This window comes from Hipposideros armiger, unplaced genomic scaffold (assembly GCF_001890085.2).
Source record: "Hipposideros armiger isolate ML-2016 unplaced genomic scaffold, ASM189008v1 scaffold_207, whole genome shotgun sequence".
NCBI classification, from domain to species: domain Eukaryota; kingdom Metazoa; phylum Chordata; class Mammalia; order Chiroptera; family Hipposideridae; genus Hipposideros; species Hipposideros armiger.
The window spans coordinates 1558677-1574301 of NW_017731557.1; the positions used below are offsets into that span (position 1 = coordinate 1558677).

The following is a 15625-nucleotide window of genomic DNA, read 5'->3' on the forward strand; positions in this document are numbered from 1 at the left end:
GCTAACCAGGGATGTAGACACATCTACTGATTATAGAAACAGATTGTAACCAGATCGCCTGGCCCACGTGGCTCTCATGTGCTGGCTTCTTGGCAGATCACAAATATAACTCCAAACATGGTTGACAGGGTTTTGGTACCAGGTTATTTCTGACCCCTTGGGAAGGTCAGCACCTTCTCTAAACAGCTCAGCTGCATAATTTTAGATTTGACCTCAGAAACTAGTTTAGTTAATCTAGGCAGTTTGGTTCTAAGTAATCCATCTATTATTCAGTAACAAGAGTTAATAAGATAAAAAAAACATCTGTATATACATGAAGGTAATCAAACTTCTCAATTGCCCAATCTTGACTTTTAATGGGATTGACAGAATTTACATTAGTGAAATCAGAGAAGTGTTGCCCCAAAACGTCATGGAAGAGGAACCAAGTGCTTATTACGAATATAGGCAGATTCTATTAAGTCTAGAAAGTTGGCAAGAACTTCTGGCTAGTGATGTTTACTAAAAGCTGACTTAAGTTAGTAAAACAAACTAAAAATAACCTCTTCAGAATTTATAGTACACATTTATACAAATATACACATATTCAAAGACAAGCTTTTTACAATTTTTATTTTATTCATTTCTTCATTCATTCATCCACTCATTCATTAATTTAGCAAATGACTTTATGAGTATCTTCTACACATATGCGAGAGGAAAAATCTTAGGAGTTGGGGAATACACCAGAGGGAAAAAACACAAAAATCCCTGTGTTCATGGAGCTTAGGTTTATAGTGCTAAAGAGATTGGAAAAACAAATAAACAAGTAAAATATATAATATGTCAGATGTGTATGTGTGTTAAGAAAAATAAATCCAGGAAGTGAGGAAGGGCATGCCAAGTGGAAGGTGGGCATGCTGAAAGAGATGTTGTTTTAAATATGGTGGTCAAGAAAGGCCTTACCGATAGAGTAACTTGGTTAAGAAATGTAAAACAGTGGGCTCTAGATAGCTTTAATAACCCATCTGAGCAGCAGAATTGGGAGACTATCAATCTATGGTTTCCGTTATTTTTATTGTACATGTCAAGCAACCCTTCTTTTTATGCTCTAAGAGTTGTAACTTCAGAACAGGAATATGGTTCTTTTTTTAAAAAAAGATTTTATTGGGGAATTGGGGGTGGGGAATAGCATTGGGCGTTGGGGAATCAGGGAAGGAGAACAGACAAGTTGCTGTCCGTTTGTTCTTCAGTCTAGTTGTAGAGGAAACCGCTTCACTGGCCCATGCTGGTATTATCATTGCACTCTTCCCTGGTGAGGCAGATTAGTTGCCGCTCACAGTGGCTCTTGGCAGCTCACGCTGGCTGCTGGCTGCTGGCTGCTCATGCTGGCTGCCAGCCACTCACAGTAGCTTTACAGCAGCCCACTGCAGCCCCACTGCAGCCTACGCCATCTCTGGCAACTCACGGCAGCCCAGCTCCAGGTCAAACTGTTGTTCACCATCTTAGCTGTAGAGGGCACAGCATCCCTGGCCCTCATGTGGGATCTGAACCGGGGCCCTGCTGCTCAGAGCTGGTGTCCCAAGCCAGCTCTTAACCAACGCGCCATTCGGCCGGCCTGGGGAATATGGTTCTTATATAGAAATAATACACAGTAAACTTGTTTCCTTCGGAGTGATGTACCTGGTGAGCAGACTCACTCAAATGTCACTCTTCAGTGTCCCATTGAACTAATACAACCATACATATGAACATTAGTTGTTTTGTTTGTTTGTTTGTTTTCTATTTGTTTATGTGTTTGTTTTCTGAAGTGAACTGTAAGTCCACTGAAGGCAGGAATGGGACAATGAATTTGATCATCTTGGCAGCCTCAATGCCGAGCCCAGTGCCAAGCACATGTCAGGGGCTCATTGATTACCAGTTGAATAAATTAATTTTGAAAGTAAAATAGACAGTGACTTCAAACGGTTCATAAGATGGCCACATTTACCTACTAAACTGTCCAAAGTGAATAACTGTCATGTCATAATGACCTCTGGACTTCTTCATGCTCTATGTGAACCTGGTATCAAAGACTTGATCTGTAAAATAAAATGATGATGTGTCCCCAACAGGGATACGTTCAGTATAAGCAACCCTGAGAGATTGTTTAGAACCATATTTTCCATAGGACAGTGCTGTAAAATAAGACAGCTGTCATCTCCACATTTTTCTTCTACCTCTGTGACAGATAATCTAGTTTATATCTTCTTTCTGAGATGATATGGAAGAGTGATATTTTTCACACTAGATTAGGGGACAACATTATGACATTTTATGATATCCACACTGGGGGGAATAATAAAAGGGAAAAAGGGAACCCAAAAGTTTGATTTTATAATAGAGTCCTGATTCTAAGTCTTAATAATCATTCTGTGATTTTGGACAAGCTGCTGAATCTTTGTGAATCCTGTGACTTTATCTGTAAACTGGGAATAATAATTACTACCTCACAGTATTATCATGAAGATCAAGTTGGATAATATATGTAAAGCATTTGGTATTGTGCCTGGTACAGAATGTGGGTATAAATAAATTATTGTTAATATTTGTACTACTGATAATAGTATTACTATTGGAGAACTTAGGCAAATAAGATTTTCTTTTGCCAGTTGTTCAACATTTATATGATCACTAAGAATAATGCTCCTAAATATATTTGCATTTCAAAATTTATCTCCCTTCATATACCTATAATAATATCAAACCCAGTAATGTGTATAATATTCCTGGATCTTTTATCACTTAAGAATATGGATAAAGGGTAAAATGTTGTTTCCAAAACTATTTCAACTGCAAAATGAAATGGTATTTAGTAGGGAACATCTCTGTGATCACAGAGCACCGTACATGATAAGGGACAGCTTAGCAAACATTTTGCCAGTATGGTGGTTGATGTAGTCTCTGTCACTTTGATCCTCTTTTTGCAAAAAAATGCAGTCAATGAAAGTCATCTTTTCAGGTAGGAAAGTGATGATTTAATGGGGCCTGAACTCTAGTCTGACAGCTTTCTGTTCTTGTTTCTTTATAGCTTTGAAGTATAACTAAGGACAGAGACCACCACTAGGCACAAACATCACCAGCCTGCATGATAATGGAGATTGTCTGTCTGATGCTGAAAATGTCTCTAGTTTTTTGACAACGGTTAAGTAACCATGGGGTCAAGTGGACTTGGGAAAGCAGCCACATTGGATGAACTGCTGAGCACTTGCATTGAGATGTTTGGTATGAGCCTTTTAACCCCTTTATATATCTTGATACTATCACTGCCTCCTACTCAGAGGCAAGTGTTGCTATGGAACAGAATTCAATCTCCATACCTTGATATTTAAGGCCTTTTTGATTTGATAAGGCCCAGAATGTCTCCCCAGTATCATGACCCTCTGCATTTCCTTCCCTTTACTGCCCGCAGCTCATAACCCACAGTGTCCACTTAAAGTTTCTGGAACTTTCCTTGCCTTTTTCTACTTTCCTGCCTTTATCAAACCCCTTTCACTGAGATTCTGCTTCAGGGCTTATCTCAGATGTCACCTCGATGTTCATAATACCATTCCTAGTCTCCCCTGCCAGCGATGTTTCCTCCACCCTCCCACAGCCCACTGTAACTCTCTAATATCACATGGCATATATTCTGCTGTGATGATTTCTTGGTTTTTTGGCTTAGACAAGTGTGGGTAGCACAATCTGCTGCATTCTATGTGTGCGTATATGTCTTATATCTCCTACTAGGTTATAGAATTGACAGTTATATGCTTTTTATGTTGTTTATGGATCCATTTCAACAATTTGAGTTATTCTTTGCACAAAGAGTCACTCAGGAGTTGTTTGTTGAATTGATTTTATAGGAAGAGTTAAACCAGAGTAAGGTTGCCAGATAAAATACAAGATAATCAGTTAAAATTGAATTTCAGGTAAACCACATTTTCAGTATAAGTATTTCCTAAATAATGCATGGGACATACCTATACTAGAAAACTACTTGTGGTTTACCCCTAATTCAAACTTAACTAAGTATCCTGTGCTTTTATTTGCTAAATTCTGGCAACCCTAAACCAGAGGAAGGGTGAGACCTACCCACTTAACTTGCAAGAAAATACCAGCAGAAGTAGGAGAAAAATGATAATTGGGTCCATGAGAAAAATTTTACACTAATGTTTTTCTACTGATATTAAAAAAGGGAAGAGTAGTAGTGTTACCTTCTCACCCCTCATTTTATTTTATTTTTTAACAGATGACAGTGGAGAGCTGAATAATAGTTATTTGCCAAGAATAGTTCTACTGATGCACCGATGGTATTTATCTTCCACTGAATTGGCAGAAAAACTTCTCTGCATATATCTTTTCAACTACTGTGTCATTTTCACAAGCATAAGTCAAGTTGGATATTTATGTAGAGAGAGTGTCTAACCAAAGCCAGTAAATTAAAATGAATAAACAGTCTTCAGTCAGTTATCCAGCTGTTTTGTGAATATAGATAGATGTCTAGACAAAACATCTGGATGATAGACCAAATGGTTGACTATCCATCTGGATGTTTTGGCTCTACTTGAAAATAATCACTAGTTGTAAAATGAAATAAGAGCTGTAAGCTGAGTGTTTTTAACCTGTCTTAAACATTTCTGCTGTTAGAACAATGAAAGAATATTTAACATTGATTCAAGACCTAATTGATTCCTCTTAGAATGGCAAAATGGTGGACCTAGAAGATACAATTTAGATACTTGGAAATGCCAGCCAAAATAATATGATCTGGCTCAGGCACAAACACCATGAAGTTTTTAGATCTTCCCTTGCTGGCAAGACACACAAAGAAACATGCTAGCAGGTTTATTGTAATTTGTTGATTGATGTTAATTTTAGATTTCCTTCTGACGTAAGAGCAAAAAAAAAAGAAACCAAGCCCCATATTCTGTAAGGGCTTTCAGCAGTGTGTCAACTTTTGTACATAATACAATCCTAAAAGGTGGTTGAAAGTCAAATGACTGAAAATGGCAAAATAGTCTCACATGTGTAAGGTTTCATTCCTCAATATCTAATGTTTATGCAATTTTTACTGTTGGTTGCCACAGCCTGTGCCTGCTTCAAGTCCAGAAAGCCCTGCAGATGAGTGAGAAATCCTACAGGACAGGAGGAGTCTGAGAGGGGCGGGTCCATGGAGTGTTATTAGGGCCAATTGGAGTATCCATCTGCTCGCTTCAAGCTTCCTCCACTTTCCACTTCTTCCCTGCCGCCTTCTCACAACCACAGAGCAGAAGGGATGTTAGACAGGGCAAGGGGACATTCACCCTGAACAGAGGTCCCTGGAAGTGAGCTGGAGCCTAGTCCCCAGTGGTCCAAGGGCTCCCTGAGTCCCACTATGGAGGGTAGCATGCAGGGAAGGATGGATGGACTTGACTCAGCCTGGCCCCATCCCTCCTCAGGATCAAAACACTGTCCAAAGAATGTGCCTCAAACAGCATTGTCATCATTAGTATATTGGCTGATATATGAAATGAAAATAAAAGTGGATACTTAGGCACAGTCAAGTCTAATATCTGAAAGAACAGATTGTATAAAAGCTGAAACTGCCTGTGAATAGACGTTTCTTTAGATTTTCCTCCCTTTAGACCCCTTGCTCATTGCATACCCACGGTGCCTGGCATATAGCAGGAGCTCAGTAAATATTTGTTTTTAAAAGTGTGAATAAATAGATGAGAATAAATTGCAACACAACCTGTGTATTAATATACTTGAGAATGGCATTTTCAAAAACTAATGAAATTAGAGTGCGTGTATAAGGTATTAATCCTAAGTACAAAACCTTTTTGGCTAAACTTGTGCTTTTATGTACTACCAAGTTTAAATTATCTCTAGTTGGTAGTATATTTGTAAGTACAGTTGACAGTCATCACTTTGTAGATGCTCAGAAAGGTAAAATGGTTTTATTAGTGGCTTCTCTTCCAGACCAAAAAAGTACATCTCAGAGCAATGGGTACATCGTTTCAATTATTCAGTGCTGATATCATCAAAACCCGCTTCTCTCCCCATTTGAACGTCCACACAACCCAAATGTCCCCAGTATGGCCCTCTTAGCAGGAAGTCATCTACCTTTATCAAACAGCTGCAGGTGTGTGCAAAGGAAACAAACGCAAGGAGTTTTTCTTTAACTAATGTACGTATCGAAATGCCTGTGGAGAAAGCTGCGATGAATTTCGATTAAAGATCTGCTACTTCATGAGGTAAATATACTTACAAATTTAATTGTTTCCGGTTCTGGAATTACTGACACTTTCCATTTCCCCAAGCAGCAGACCTAGTTTGACAAATAGAATTGACTCAGATTCTCCTTTTATTGATTTTGTTAAAATTGGACCTTTTCTGTCCTTTGGGGTAGAATTAATTTATCTTTCTTTTGGACTAGAGCTCAAGCAGTGGTAAATGCGATTAGGTCATGAAACCAGCTCTTAGAGTAAATTCTTTTTTTTTCTACTCCCTCACGGTACGTATTCCTACCTACTTGCCATAAGTAGGGAGAAGGTTTCCTTCTGGAGTCAGAAATAGAAACTCATCATGGGAGTGATGGACTTGGGTATTTGATTGAAGGAGGCAGAATCAAGATTCAGTGTGTTGGGCGGGGGATTGGCGATTGCTAATTTGGGGGTATGGTCCTACATTCATTATTAAATGCAATCTGTAAAATGATATAATAGTTTCCGTAAAGGTCCAGCTTGAAATCTGGTTCTCAAAACTATTTGATGTGTTTCAGGTACTGGATTCTAAAGTTTCCTGCAGAGTTTAATTTGGACCTTGGTTTGATCCGTATGACTGAGGAATTCCGAGAAGTAGCTAGTCAACTAGGATATGAAAAACACATCAGCCTCATCGACATATCCAGCATGTAAGAGTGTCACAAGCTTTTTTCAGACATGATGAGCCCACTGCATGGGGGAGGGACCAGTGATGACCCCACTTGACCTCAATCCATACCATTTCAGAATCAAGGTGTGCTTCTTTCAGGAAAGCCTTGCTGTGATGAGCACCATTGGATGTAGTTCATCTCTCCAGGGTTCTTTATTTGTAAAATGGAGATAGTACCCTACTCATAGGGTTATCATGAGCATCCAATAAGTACATAAGGTAGCATGTGAAAGCATTTGACACATAATAGATGCCCTGTACTGACTGAATCTAGTTAATGTCTCCTAGGCCCTTGCCACTCATAGTGTAGTCTATGGATTGGCAGCAGTGGCATCACCTGGGAGATCAATAGAAATGCAGGATCTCAGGTCCCATCTTAAACCTGCTGAATAGGAAACTGTGTTTTAATAAGATCCTGAGGTGATTCATATGCTCATTCAAATTTGAGAAGCCCTGGGCCGGCCGAGTGGCTCAGTTGGTTAAGAGCTCGCTCAAGAGTTTGAGCTCTGAGCAACAGCGGTTCGAGTCCAGTCCGAGCTGAGCAGCCTCTGAGCTGCCAACAGGTAGCAGGATGGCTCAGCTAAAAAAAAAAACAACAACAAAAAAACAAATTTGAGAAGCCCTGTATCATGGTGCATCTGAGGTCGGCCTGAGTCTATACAAATGTTGACCATAGTAGTGCTGTGGACTGGGTAGCTCAGTTATTAAGGAACGGTGCTAATTGGGCTAGTGTTTTATATCCACTAGTTAAGTTTGCACAGAGACAACTATTTTTTTACCTGAATTTTGTTTATCCATCTTGCAAATATATGCTCTTGTGTCCTAGCCATTCGTACTCTAGCCTACTTTCCTAGACTACTTCAAGTGTGATCAACAGTGAGTGATCCAGGAATCAGGAGGGATGTTGTTAAAAATATAGAATATTCAGATTCATTCCCAGTATATCAGCATCTCTGGCAGGGAGGCCCAGGCCTCTGTTTTCATAACAAGCTTTTCAGATCATCCATATCTTGCTGAAGCATGAGAACTAGCTTCTGGTGGTTCCCAAATGCCTTAAATCACTATTTTTTATAGTAATAAACTCCTGAATTTATATACCTGGCCCTGACCTCTGCCTTATGATCCAAGCCTTACTTGCCACAAGAAAGACCAAGTAAGAGTTTATGGATGGATCAGTGCAAACCCACCCTGTCTGGAAAAACGACTCGACGTTTATGTTCTGTTGGTGATGGGTCAGTGGTTTTCTCTTCAAATACGCAGGACAGGGCATTTATTTTGCACATGCCCCTGGAAGTAGGCCAAGCCTTACAGAGTCAGTAGGTTAATAACTTCCATTGAGTGAAACGAGCTTTCGGCACACTGACCAGACTCGCTCTTCTTTTATAGTCCTTCCTACGACTGGATGAGAAGAGTCACACAGAGGAAAAAAGTATCCAAGAAGGGAAAAGCCTGTCTGCTGTTTGACCATCTGGAGCCCATTGAATTGGCTGAGCACCTCACTTTTCTGGAGCATAAATCTTTCAGAAGGATCTCAGTAAGAAACTTGACATTTATTCTTCCAAGGATAACAACCATCATGCCAACTTTCCCAAGAGCTGCGTTTTCATACTCTGAAGTGCTGGCAGCCTCTGTCACTGTGCTCTATTGGAAAAGTGCCCTTAATTCACAGGAACAATCCCTTTCAACCAAAAATAAATATTATCCTGTCTTTATTTTATGGCTCAGGAGCTACATTGCTGTCGCTGTTTTCAATGTCTCCTTTCATAGGCTGAAAGCCTGATTTTCTAAACACTCAGTGGACATTTAACCATTCGAGGTTTATTTAACTCCATTGACTTCTCCTAAGTGAATGGGTTTTGCTAGTCCCCTCATTTGGGGGGAAGAAATATTTATTTAGGGTGGGATTTGTATGAATGCCTAATTATGGGTATAGGTTGAAAATAGAAAATGTAGGCTTTGAGGAGAATTTCAACATCAAGTTGTTTGTTTCCCAGAGATGAAAATCCTGAATTAAATTTTCTTTCTGACTCTGCCTCGACAGCATTTCTTCTCTACATCCCTTCTCTCTTTCCTCCTGTCTGTGGTCTCTTCCTCGCCACCTACTCACTACCCACTTGTTATGATAATATTTCCACAATGGTTTACAAGCAGCCTTTGTCTTTGTCTGGCCAAGCTCTGGGGCAGCCCCTCCTCCTCCTCTGAGATGCCAAGGAATGAATTGCATTGCTCCTTGCAGAGGACAACATGAAGTGAGAAGCATGGATTTCTGAAAGGCTGATGCTTTTCACTGTGTAATCTTTCACTTGGAGAGGACCTTACTGATTCCCTGCAGGCAGGCATGAGCTGGAACCCCCTGCACTGTTTATGTGATAGAAGGCTCATATGTATTTGATGACATCCATGCTGATTTCCTGAAAATGTGTGTGTTATGCTAAAGGGCTGCCTTCCTTCAATTACTACAATTTTTTTAATTGAAAAAACTTGACAAAATTGTGACTTGAAATGATTTTATTTATTTATTTCCTCTTCTTTAATGTATGCCATTGTATCTCAAACATACCTGACCATTAGAATCACAGTGTTGGGTGAAAAATGGAGATTCTTAGGTTCTTCCTCTGGAGATACTGATCCCTTAGGTCTGGGGTGTTCCCAGAAACCACCGTTTAGCAAATGTCCCAGGTGGGTATGATCCAGCAGATTTGGGACTCACTGGAATGTGACCTTAAGTCTTATCTCTTCCTTGCCCCACCAACATTGTTATAGGTAATAAGTATGTGTCTGTATTGGGGAGTGAAATGTAGCAAAATAGCACGCTAATGGTACCTGTATATTCAAATTTGTAAGATGCCATTATAAATGTGAAATGAAAGAAATTGTTATGTTATTCTAAAACCATATCTCACCTCTTTCATGCAACATTCTAATTTCTGATTTTGCAAAGACTTCATTATAATTCAGACTCTCTGAACCTTCCTTTACTAGTTCACTGATTACCAAAGTTATGTCATCCATGGCTGCCTGGAGAATAACCCAACTTTGGAGAGATCTATTGCTTTATTTAATGGAATCTCTAAATGGGTCCAGTTGATGGTTCTTAGCAAACCAAGTCCCCAGCAAAGGGCAGAAGTCATCACAAAGTTTATCAATGTTGCCAAGGTATGTGGGTCTGGTAATTACATTGGGGTTCTTTGAAAATTCTGGATGTTCATTCATTCTATTGAGACTAGCCATTAAGGAAATATGGGGTTCACAATATAAAGGACAATTAAACTATAAATATCTAATGAACAAATACTTTTCTCATTCAAGAAAATTAATTTTAATTGGTAATACTTACAAGCATTGAATGAAGCTATTTTTCTATGAAATGACTGATGTATTTTTGTAGTGGATTTTATTTGTACTTCATTTTAAATTTATGTTATTTTTCCTAGGTCTTTGTTATTAAATTGTGCATGCATTCACCTGTATTCAGAAAGCTCAGAATAATGGCAAAATTGTTACAAAGTATTGATGTTAACATTTTTTATTGCAGAAGCTCCTTCAGCTAAAAAATTTTAACACCCTGATGGCAGTGGTGGGAGGCCTTAGTCATAGTTCCATTTCACGCCTCAAAGAGACCCATTCTCATCTTTCTTCAGAAGTTACAAAGGTACAGTGGGTGTGATTTTAATCCCAAGTAAAAAGTTGATTTTTTAAACAAGTAAACTGTTTAAGGGTAGGATATGCTTAACAAATATCACTCAGAGGGGGAAGTTTTCTTCTTAGACAATGGCAGGGAATAGAAAGGGAATAGCCATGCCACCTGGAAAACATGTTAGAGATTGTGGCCCAAGTCCCAGTAAGAATATCTTAAATATATTAACATAGAGAAGTTGTAAATATTCAACAAATATGTATTTGGGGCTTCCTACGTGATAGGCACTGTGATTCACATGGTGCACAAGGCAGATAAGATCATTCCTCTCCTCTCTGCCTCAAATGAATTCATCAAACGCCTGCTCTATTCATGGCACTGTGTTTGACACAGCAGAAGATACAATGGAAAGGAGAGACGTAGTCCTTGTATAGAAATTCCTCCGATTTATAGCTGAGTTGTCAGGAGCAAAAGCATATTAAAAAAAACCCACCAACCCCCCCCCAAAAAAAACCAGTGATCATTTCTCAAATCAAGCTTTTCTGCCATGTTTATTTCTAGACCATAATAATAATATTTTTCTTTATTGAGCAGAGAGAAACATTTCATCCTAATGAAAAGATTCCCTTGTAAAGGTGTACTTTGCTGTATCAGTTAGGACACTCAGCTATAATTTTTTTTGGCTTTTTTTTTTTAAATCTTGAAATTGCTTAAATAATAAGGAAATGGATCATCTTCTCATACACTGGAAGGCTGACTTCAGGCATGGCCTGATCAGAGCTCAGGCTCAGTTGCTCTGCCTTCCTCTGAGTATCAGTTTTCTTTTGTTTTGTTTTTTCCATCAAATTGGCTTCCCTCCTCATTGGGCTATGTGCAGCAACAGAAAATTATGTTTTCTTGCTCATAAAAAGTGGAGAGAAGGAAAACTCTCTAGAGCTCTACCCCCATGGAATTAAAGACCTTCTTTTTAGACAGATTGGACCACCTCAAGTCACATGCCCACCCTTGGACCAATAACAGTTGCCAAAGGAAAACAATGTACTGATTGGCTTAACATGGTGTTCCTGAACCAATCACAAACCAGAGGGGTGGAATTATGATGATAGTAAATCAGAATCATCCTTGGACCTGAGAATGGAAACAACTCCATCTGAGTCACGTGGGCTGTTTTGGGAAAGAGTAGACTCATCAAAATTAGGGTCGGTTAGAAAGGTCTGGTTGCTCTTAGGCAACCAACAATAACTTGTCCATATAAACAGGAGGATGTAAACCACAGAAGTACTGCTGTCTGACCTCAAACACTGTACTCACTCCAAGTATGATGGGGCTCATTATGTAAATGTTTCATTTTCCTTTAGTTTTGTACTGAATTTCAACTAAAGAGCAAAACGCATTTTAAATGTTGTGAAGACTATGAATTCAACAGAAGCTCAACAAGACTTGGAACCAGCAGCAGTGTATCTTCAAAAATTGTTTATTTGAACTCTTTTTTCCTTACACATAAAAGAATTGAGACCCCCCAAAATTGAGGTGACTTGCTCAAGGTCACCCTTCTAATTGGTGGCAGAGTCCAAAATTACAGCTATCTCACACCTCAGTCTGACTTTTCCTACCCCATACTGTCCCAGATAAACCTTCAAACAATGTCTCCAAAGCAACTTTCTTGAAAGAATTAGGAAATTTTACTGTACTGCATACTTAATATAATACAATACTTGCTTATGCTTGTGAAGTGCAATATTTCCATTAATTGCAAAATACTTATATATACATGATACTATTTAACATCCCAACATCTGCAATAGGTAGGCAGCGGTGTGGGCTATTTCCATGTTGTAGCAGAATGGAACAGGCTGTCCAACTCATAGCCAGCCCTAGTATATTTGCCTTTCTTTTTCCTGGTTAATATTTCCTTGAATCAACATTGGTGCAATTGATACTTCTCTCAGTAGCTGAGGAATTTCCTTGCCACACACTGCAGGATTAGGGGTGGGCAGAAGGGAAGGCTGTCTGAAATCTCTACTTTCCATCTGTTCCCAGAACTGGAATGAAATGACTGAGCTGGTCTCCTCCAACGGCAATTACTGCAATTATCGCAAGGCCTTTGCCGACTGCGAGGGCTTCAAAATCCCCATCCTTGGCGTGCACTTGAAAGACTTGATAGCAGTCCATGTCATTTTCCCAGACTGGATGGAGGACAACAAAGTGAATATTGTGAAAATGCACCAGCTCTCCGTCACCCTGAGTGAACTAGTCTCCCTGCAGAATGCCTCTCACCACTTAGAACCCAACATGGATTTGATCAACCTGCTCACAGTGAGTCCAAGGGCCTGGGATTTATGCTAATAACTCTTTTGCGCCTCACTTTCCAACAAATGCAGAAGATCTGTGCCAGTAGTTCACTAGGGGGAGAGGTTGAATTCAGGGTCGCAAGGTGGCAGAAATCTCAAAGGATGAGGGGAGGGGACCCCACACACTCATAACCGCATGGCTTGAGACTAATCTCAGAACAAAGAAATACCCCTTTGCTTTGAGGAGCCCAGTCTCTGCCCGTTAGAAAGGCCCTCCAGAGCTGTCCTTAGCCTCTCCCTCTTCTTCATCACACTTCTGTAATTATTCACCTTGTTCTATATGTCCTCAGTGCATCTGCTTCTCTCTCTTTTTTTTTTTTTTTTTTAGCTGAGCCATCCTGCCACCTGTTGGCAGCTCAGCGGCTGCTCAGCTCTGGCCGGGACTCGAACCGCTGTTGCTCAGAGCTCAAACTCTTGAGTGAGCTCTTAACCAACTGAGCCACTCAGCCGGCCTTTCTGCTTCTCTTTATGCTCACTGCACAGCTGTCGCTGAAGCCTGGAGTGACAAGGACCTCCCCTGATCTCCCTACCACCCCGCCCGCCCACACATGCCAACCTCCTCAAGTTCCAGGGTATTGATTTGCGTTAGATTTTTCTTCTGTTTACGTGTCTTATACATAACATGTCCCCAGCACCTCTCATGATACCTGGCACAGAGAGGAGCTCAACAAGTGGACTGACTGCTGTATTTAGGAATGGTGGGGTCAGACAGAAGTTCACCCACCATTCATATTTTTCAGCATTTGTGGCACACACCTTTAGCTGGTCTCCAGGTCCTAGCACTTGAAGACACAACAGGTAGGGGGAAGAAGCAGAACCAAATTCTCACCCTTGCTTAAGCAAATGGAGGGGCAACTTCCCTGTTTAGGTTTGTAACACTGTAGCATTGGAAGCTTGGACATGGAAAATGAAAACAACCTTTCTGAAGCTCTGAGAGCCTAAATCCCCTAGGACTGCTGCACTGGAGTAAGAGTGTAGTTCCTAGACCTTCTCAACGACTGTTCCTAGAGCACATGATGGTTCACCAAAGGAGAGAACCCCTAAGGGGGTCCACAGTGATGCCAGCTGCACCCTTAGTGTAAAGCAGAAGTGGCCAAGACACAGAAACATGAATCTCTTGGGGTTGAGTTTGTGTGACAAACAGTAAACACTCAGACTTTCTCTATTGGGGGAAAAAAGTACCTCACAATAATCCAGGCACCTGTATTTATTAATCATTTGCCATGTAAATTTGTTTCCATGAATAAGAGACCAGAGCGGCAACCTCATATAGACTCCAAACCCACAGACAGACACAGGTGATGTCTGCAGACCAGCCTAGGTTTCACATGTCCAGGCTGTCTCCATGATGAGGAGGAGAATGTCACAGAGCAGGGGCCTACACTTCAGATAATTTCTCAGTCACACCAAAGATAATGACGAAGTAGGGAAGTTAATTCTGAGTGATAAATGCAACAAGCAATGTCATGACTGATATTTAGAGAAATATGGAAAGATTTTTGAATACAGTTTTTGGTGTGCAAATCAAAAATCAGAACTCCAGAAATAAAAGCTAAGAAATAATTTCTTTTTGCAGGGAAGAAATGGAAAAAGGGAAAGATGCAAGCTCAATCTCTCTGTCTCTCTCTCTCTTCTCTCTCTCTCTCTCTCTCTCTCTCTCTCTCTCTCTCTCTCTCTCTCTCGTTGAAAGAAAATTTACAAGCCATCATGCACAATATTTAGCAATGGTAGTGTTATATAATACAGCGTGGTGACAAGATCCTAGATGGGAGATCCAGCTTTCAGCCCTGCCTCTGCAATTGCTTAGCTTTGTCTCCTTGCTAACAATCCTTGACATTGGATTTTTCCAAAGGATTTTGTGTTCATTTGTGAGGTCACTTCCAGCCTAAACTTCTGTGATTCTAGATGTAAGGAATGGTGGAGACTGGAGAATAAAGAACCAAGTGTCAATGTGATTCTGTGGTTCCAGCCCAACTGCTTATCAGGATAGCACAGTCCCGTGTACGAGTACCGATCATCAAGCCAGTTTCTAATTAAAACCAAAGTCCCCCCCTCTCTCCTCACAACCAGGATTATATATTTATTCTTCCTGGTTACAGTTGCCTGTGGAGTAATCTCCTCAGAATGAGGATAGAGAGACTCCCATGAGGTGATTGCTTGAGTGCAGTGGGCATTTCATGAAGCACCTACATGCTGGGACTAGAACCACCTGATTGACGACAGCTGCCAAATGCATGTGAGGGTGTCTGTAAGTGCAGCATTTGAGGGGCAATTCATTTTGCTCCAAAACCCTAGTTCAAGTTTCTGCCTAAAGTGATTGCTTGCTTCTAAACATGGTCCCAGGTGAGGAAGCCAACATACAATTGAGAGCCCTGAAACACAGAAAGTGAGAAATTTTAAGTAATCAACAATTAATAAATGCCTTCTCTGTGCAATGGGCTGCGTAGCCATGCTTGAACTTCCTGTAATAGGTGATTACAGTTTTCGCAGCACTTTTCATATGTATTTTCTCAGTAAATTCTCATAGACACCCTGTGATGTAGCCCGGGCAGGGCAGAGAGTATAACATCACCCCTGCCCCTTCCTAGTTTATGAATGAATAGACTGAGATTCATAAAGGACAAAAGCTTGCAACTGGCAAACTTTTAAATCCCATCTTCCCAGCTTGGCCTCTCTCTCTCTCTCTCTGTCTCTCTCTCTCTCTCTCTCTCTCTCTCTCTCT

At 40.4% G+C, this 15625-nt stretch overlaps 1 protein-coding gene across 9 annotated transcripts in view; it reads left to right on the forward strand.

Moving 5' to 3' along the window:
- Positions 1–15625, forward strand: part of RASGRP3 (RAS guanyl releasing protein 3) — an 88757-nt gene that overhangs the window by 50243 nt on the left and 22889 nt on the right. For all 9 annotated transcript variants that reach the window (XM_019653821.1, XM_019653826.1, XM_019653822.1 and 6 more), the window contains 8 exons: positions 3050–3243; positions 4250–4352; positions 6174–6236; positions 6764–6895; positions 8302–8449; positions 9898–10071; positions 10451–10567; positions 12593–12868. In XM_019653821.1, coding sequence (XP_019509366.1) covers positions 3174–3243; positions 4250–4352; positions 6174–6236; positions 6764–6895; positions 8302–8449; positions 9898–10071; positions 10451–10567; positions 12593–12868 — 1083 coding nt within the window. In that variant the 5' untranslated portion in view covers positions 3050–3173. The remainder of the gene's footprint in view (positions 1–3049; positions 3244–4249; positions 4353–6173; positions 6237–6763; positions 6896–8301; positions 8450–9897; positions 10072–10450; positions 10568–12592; positions 12869–15625) is intronic.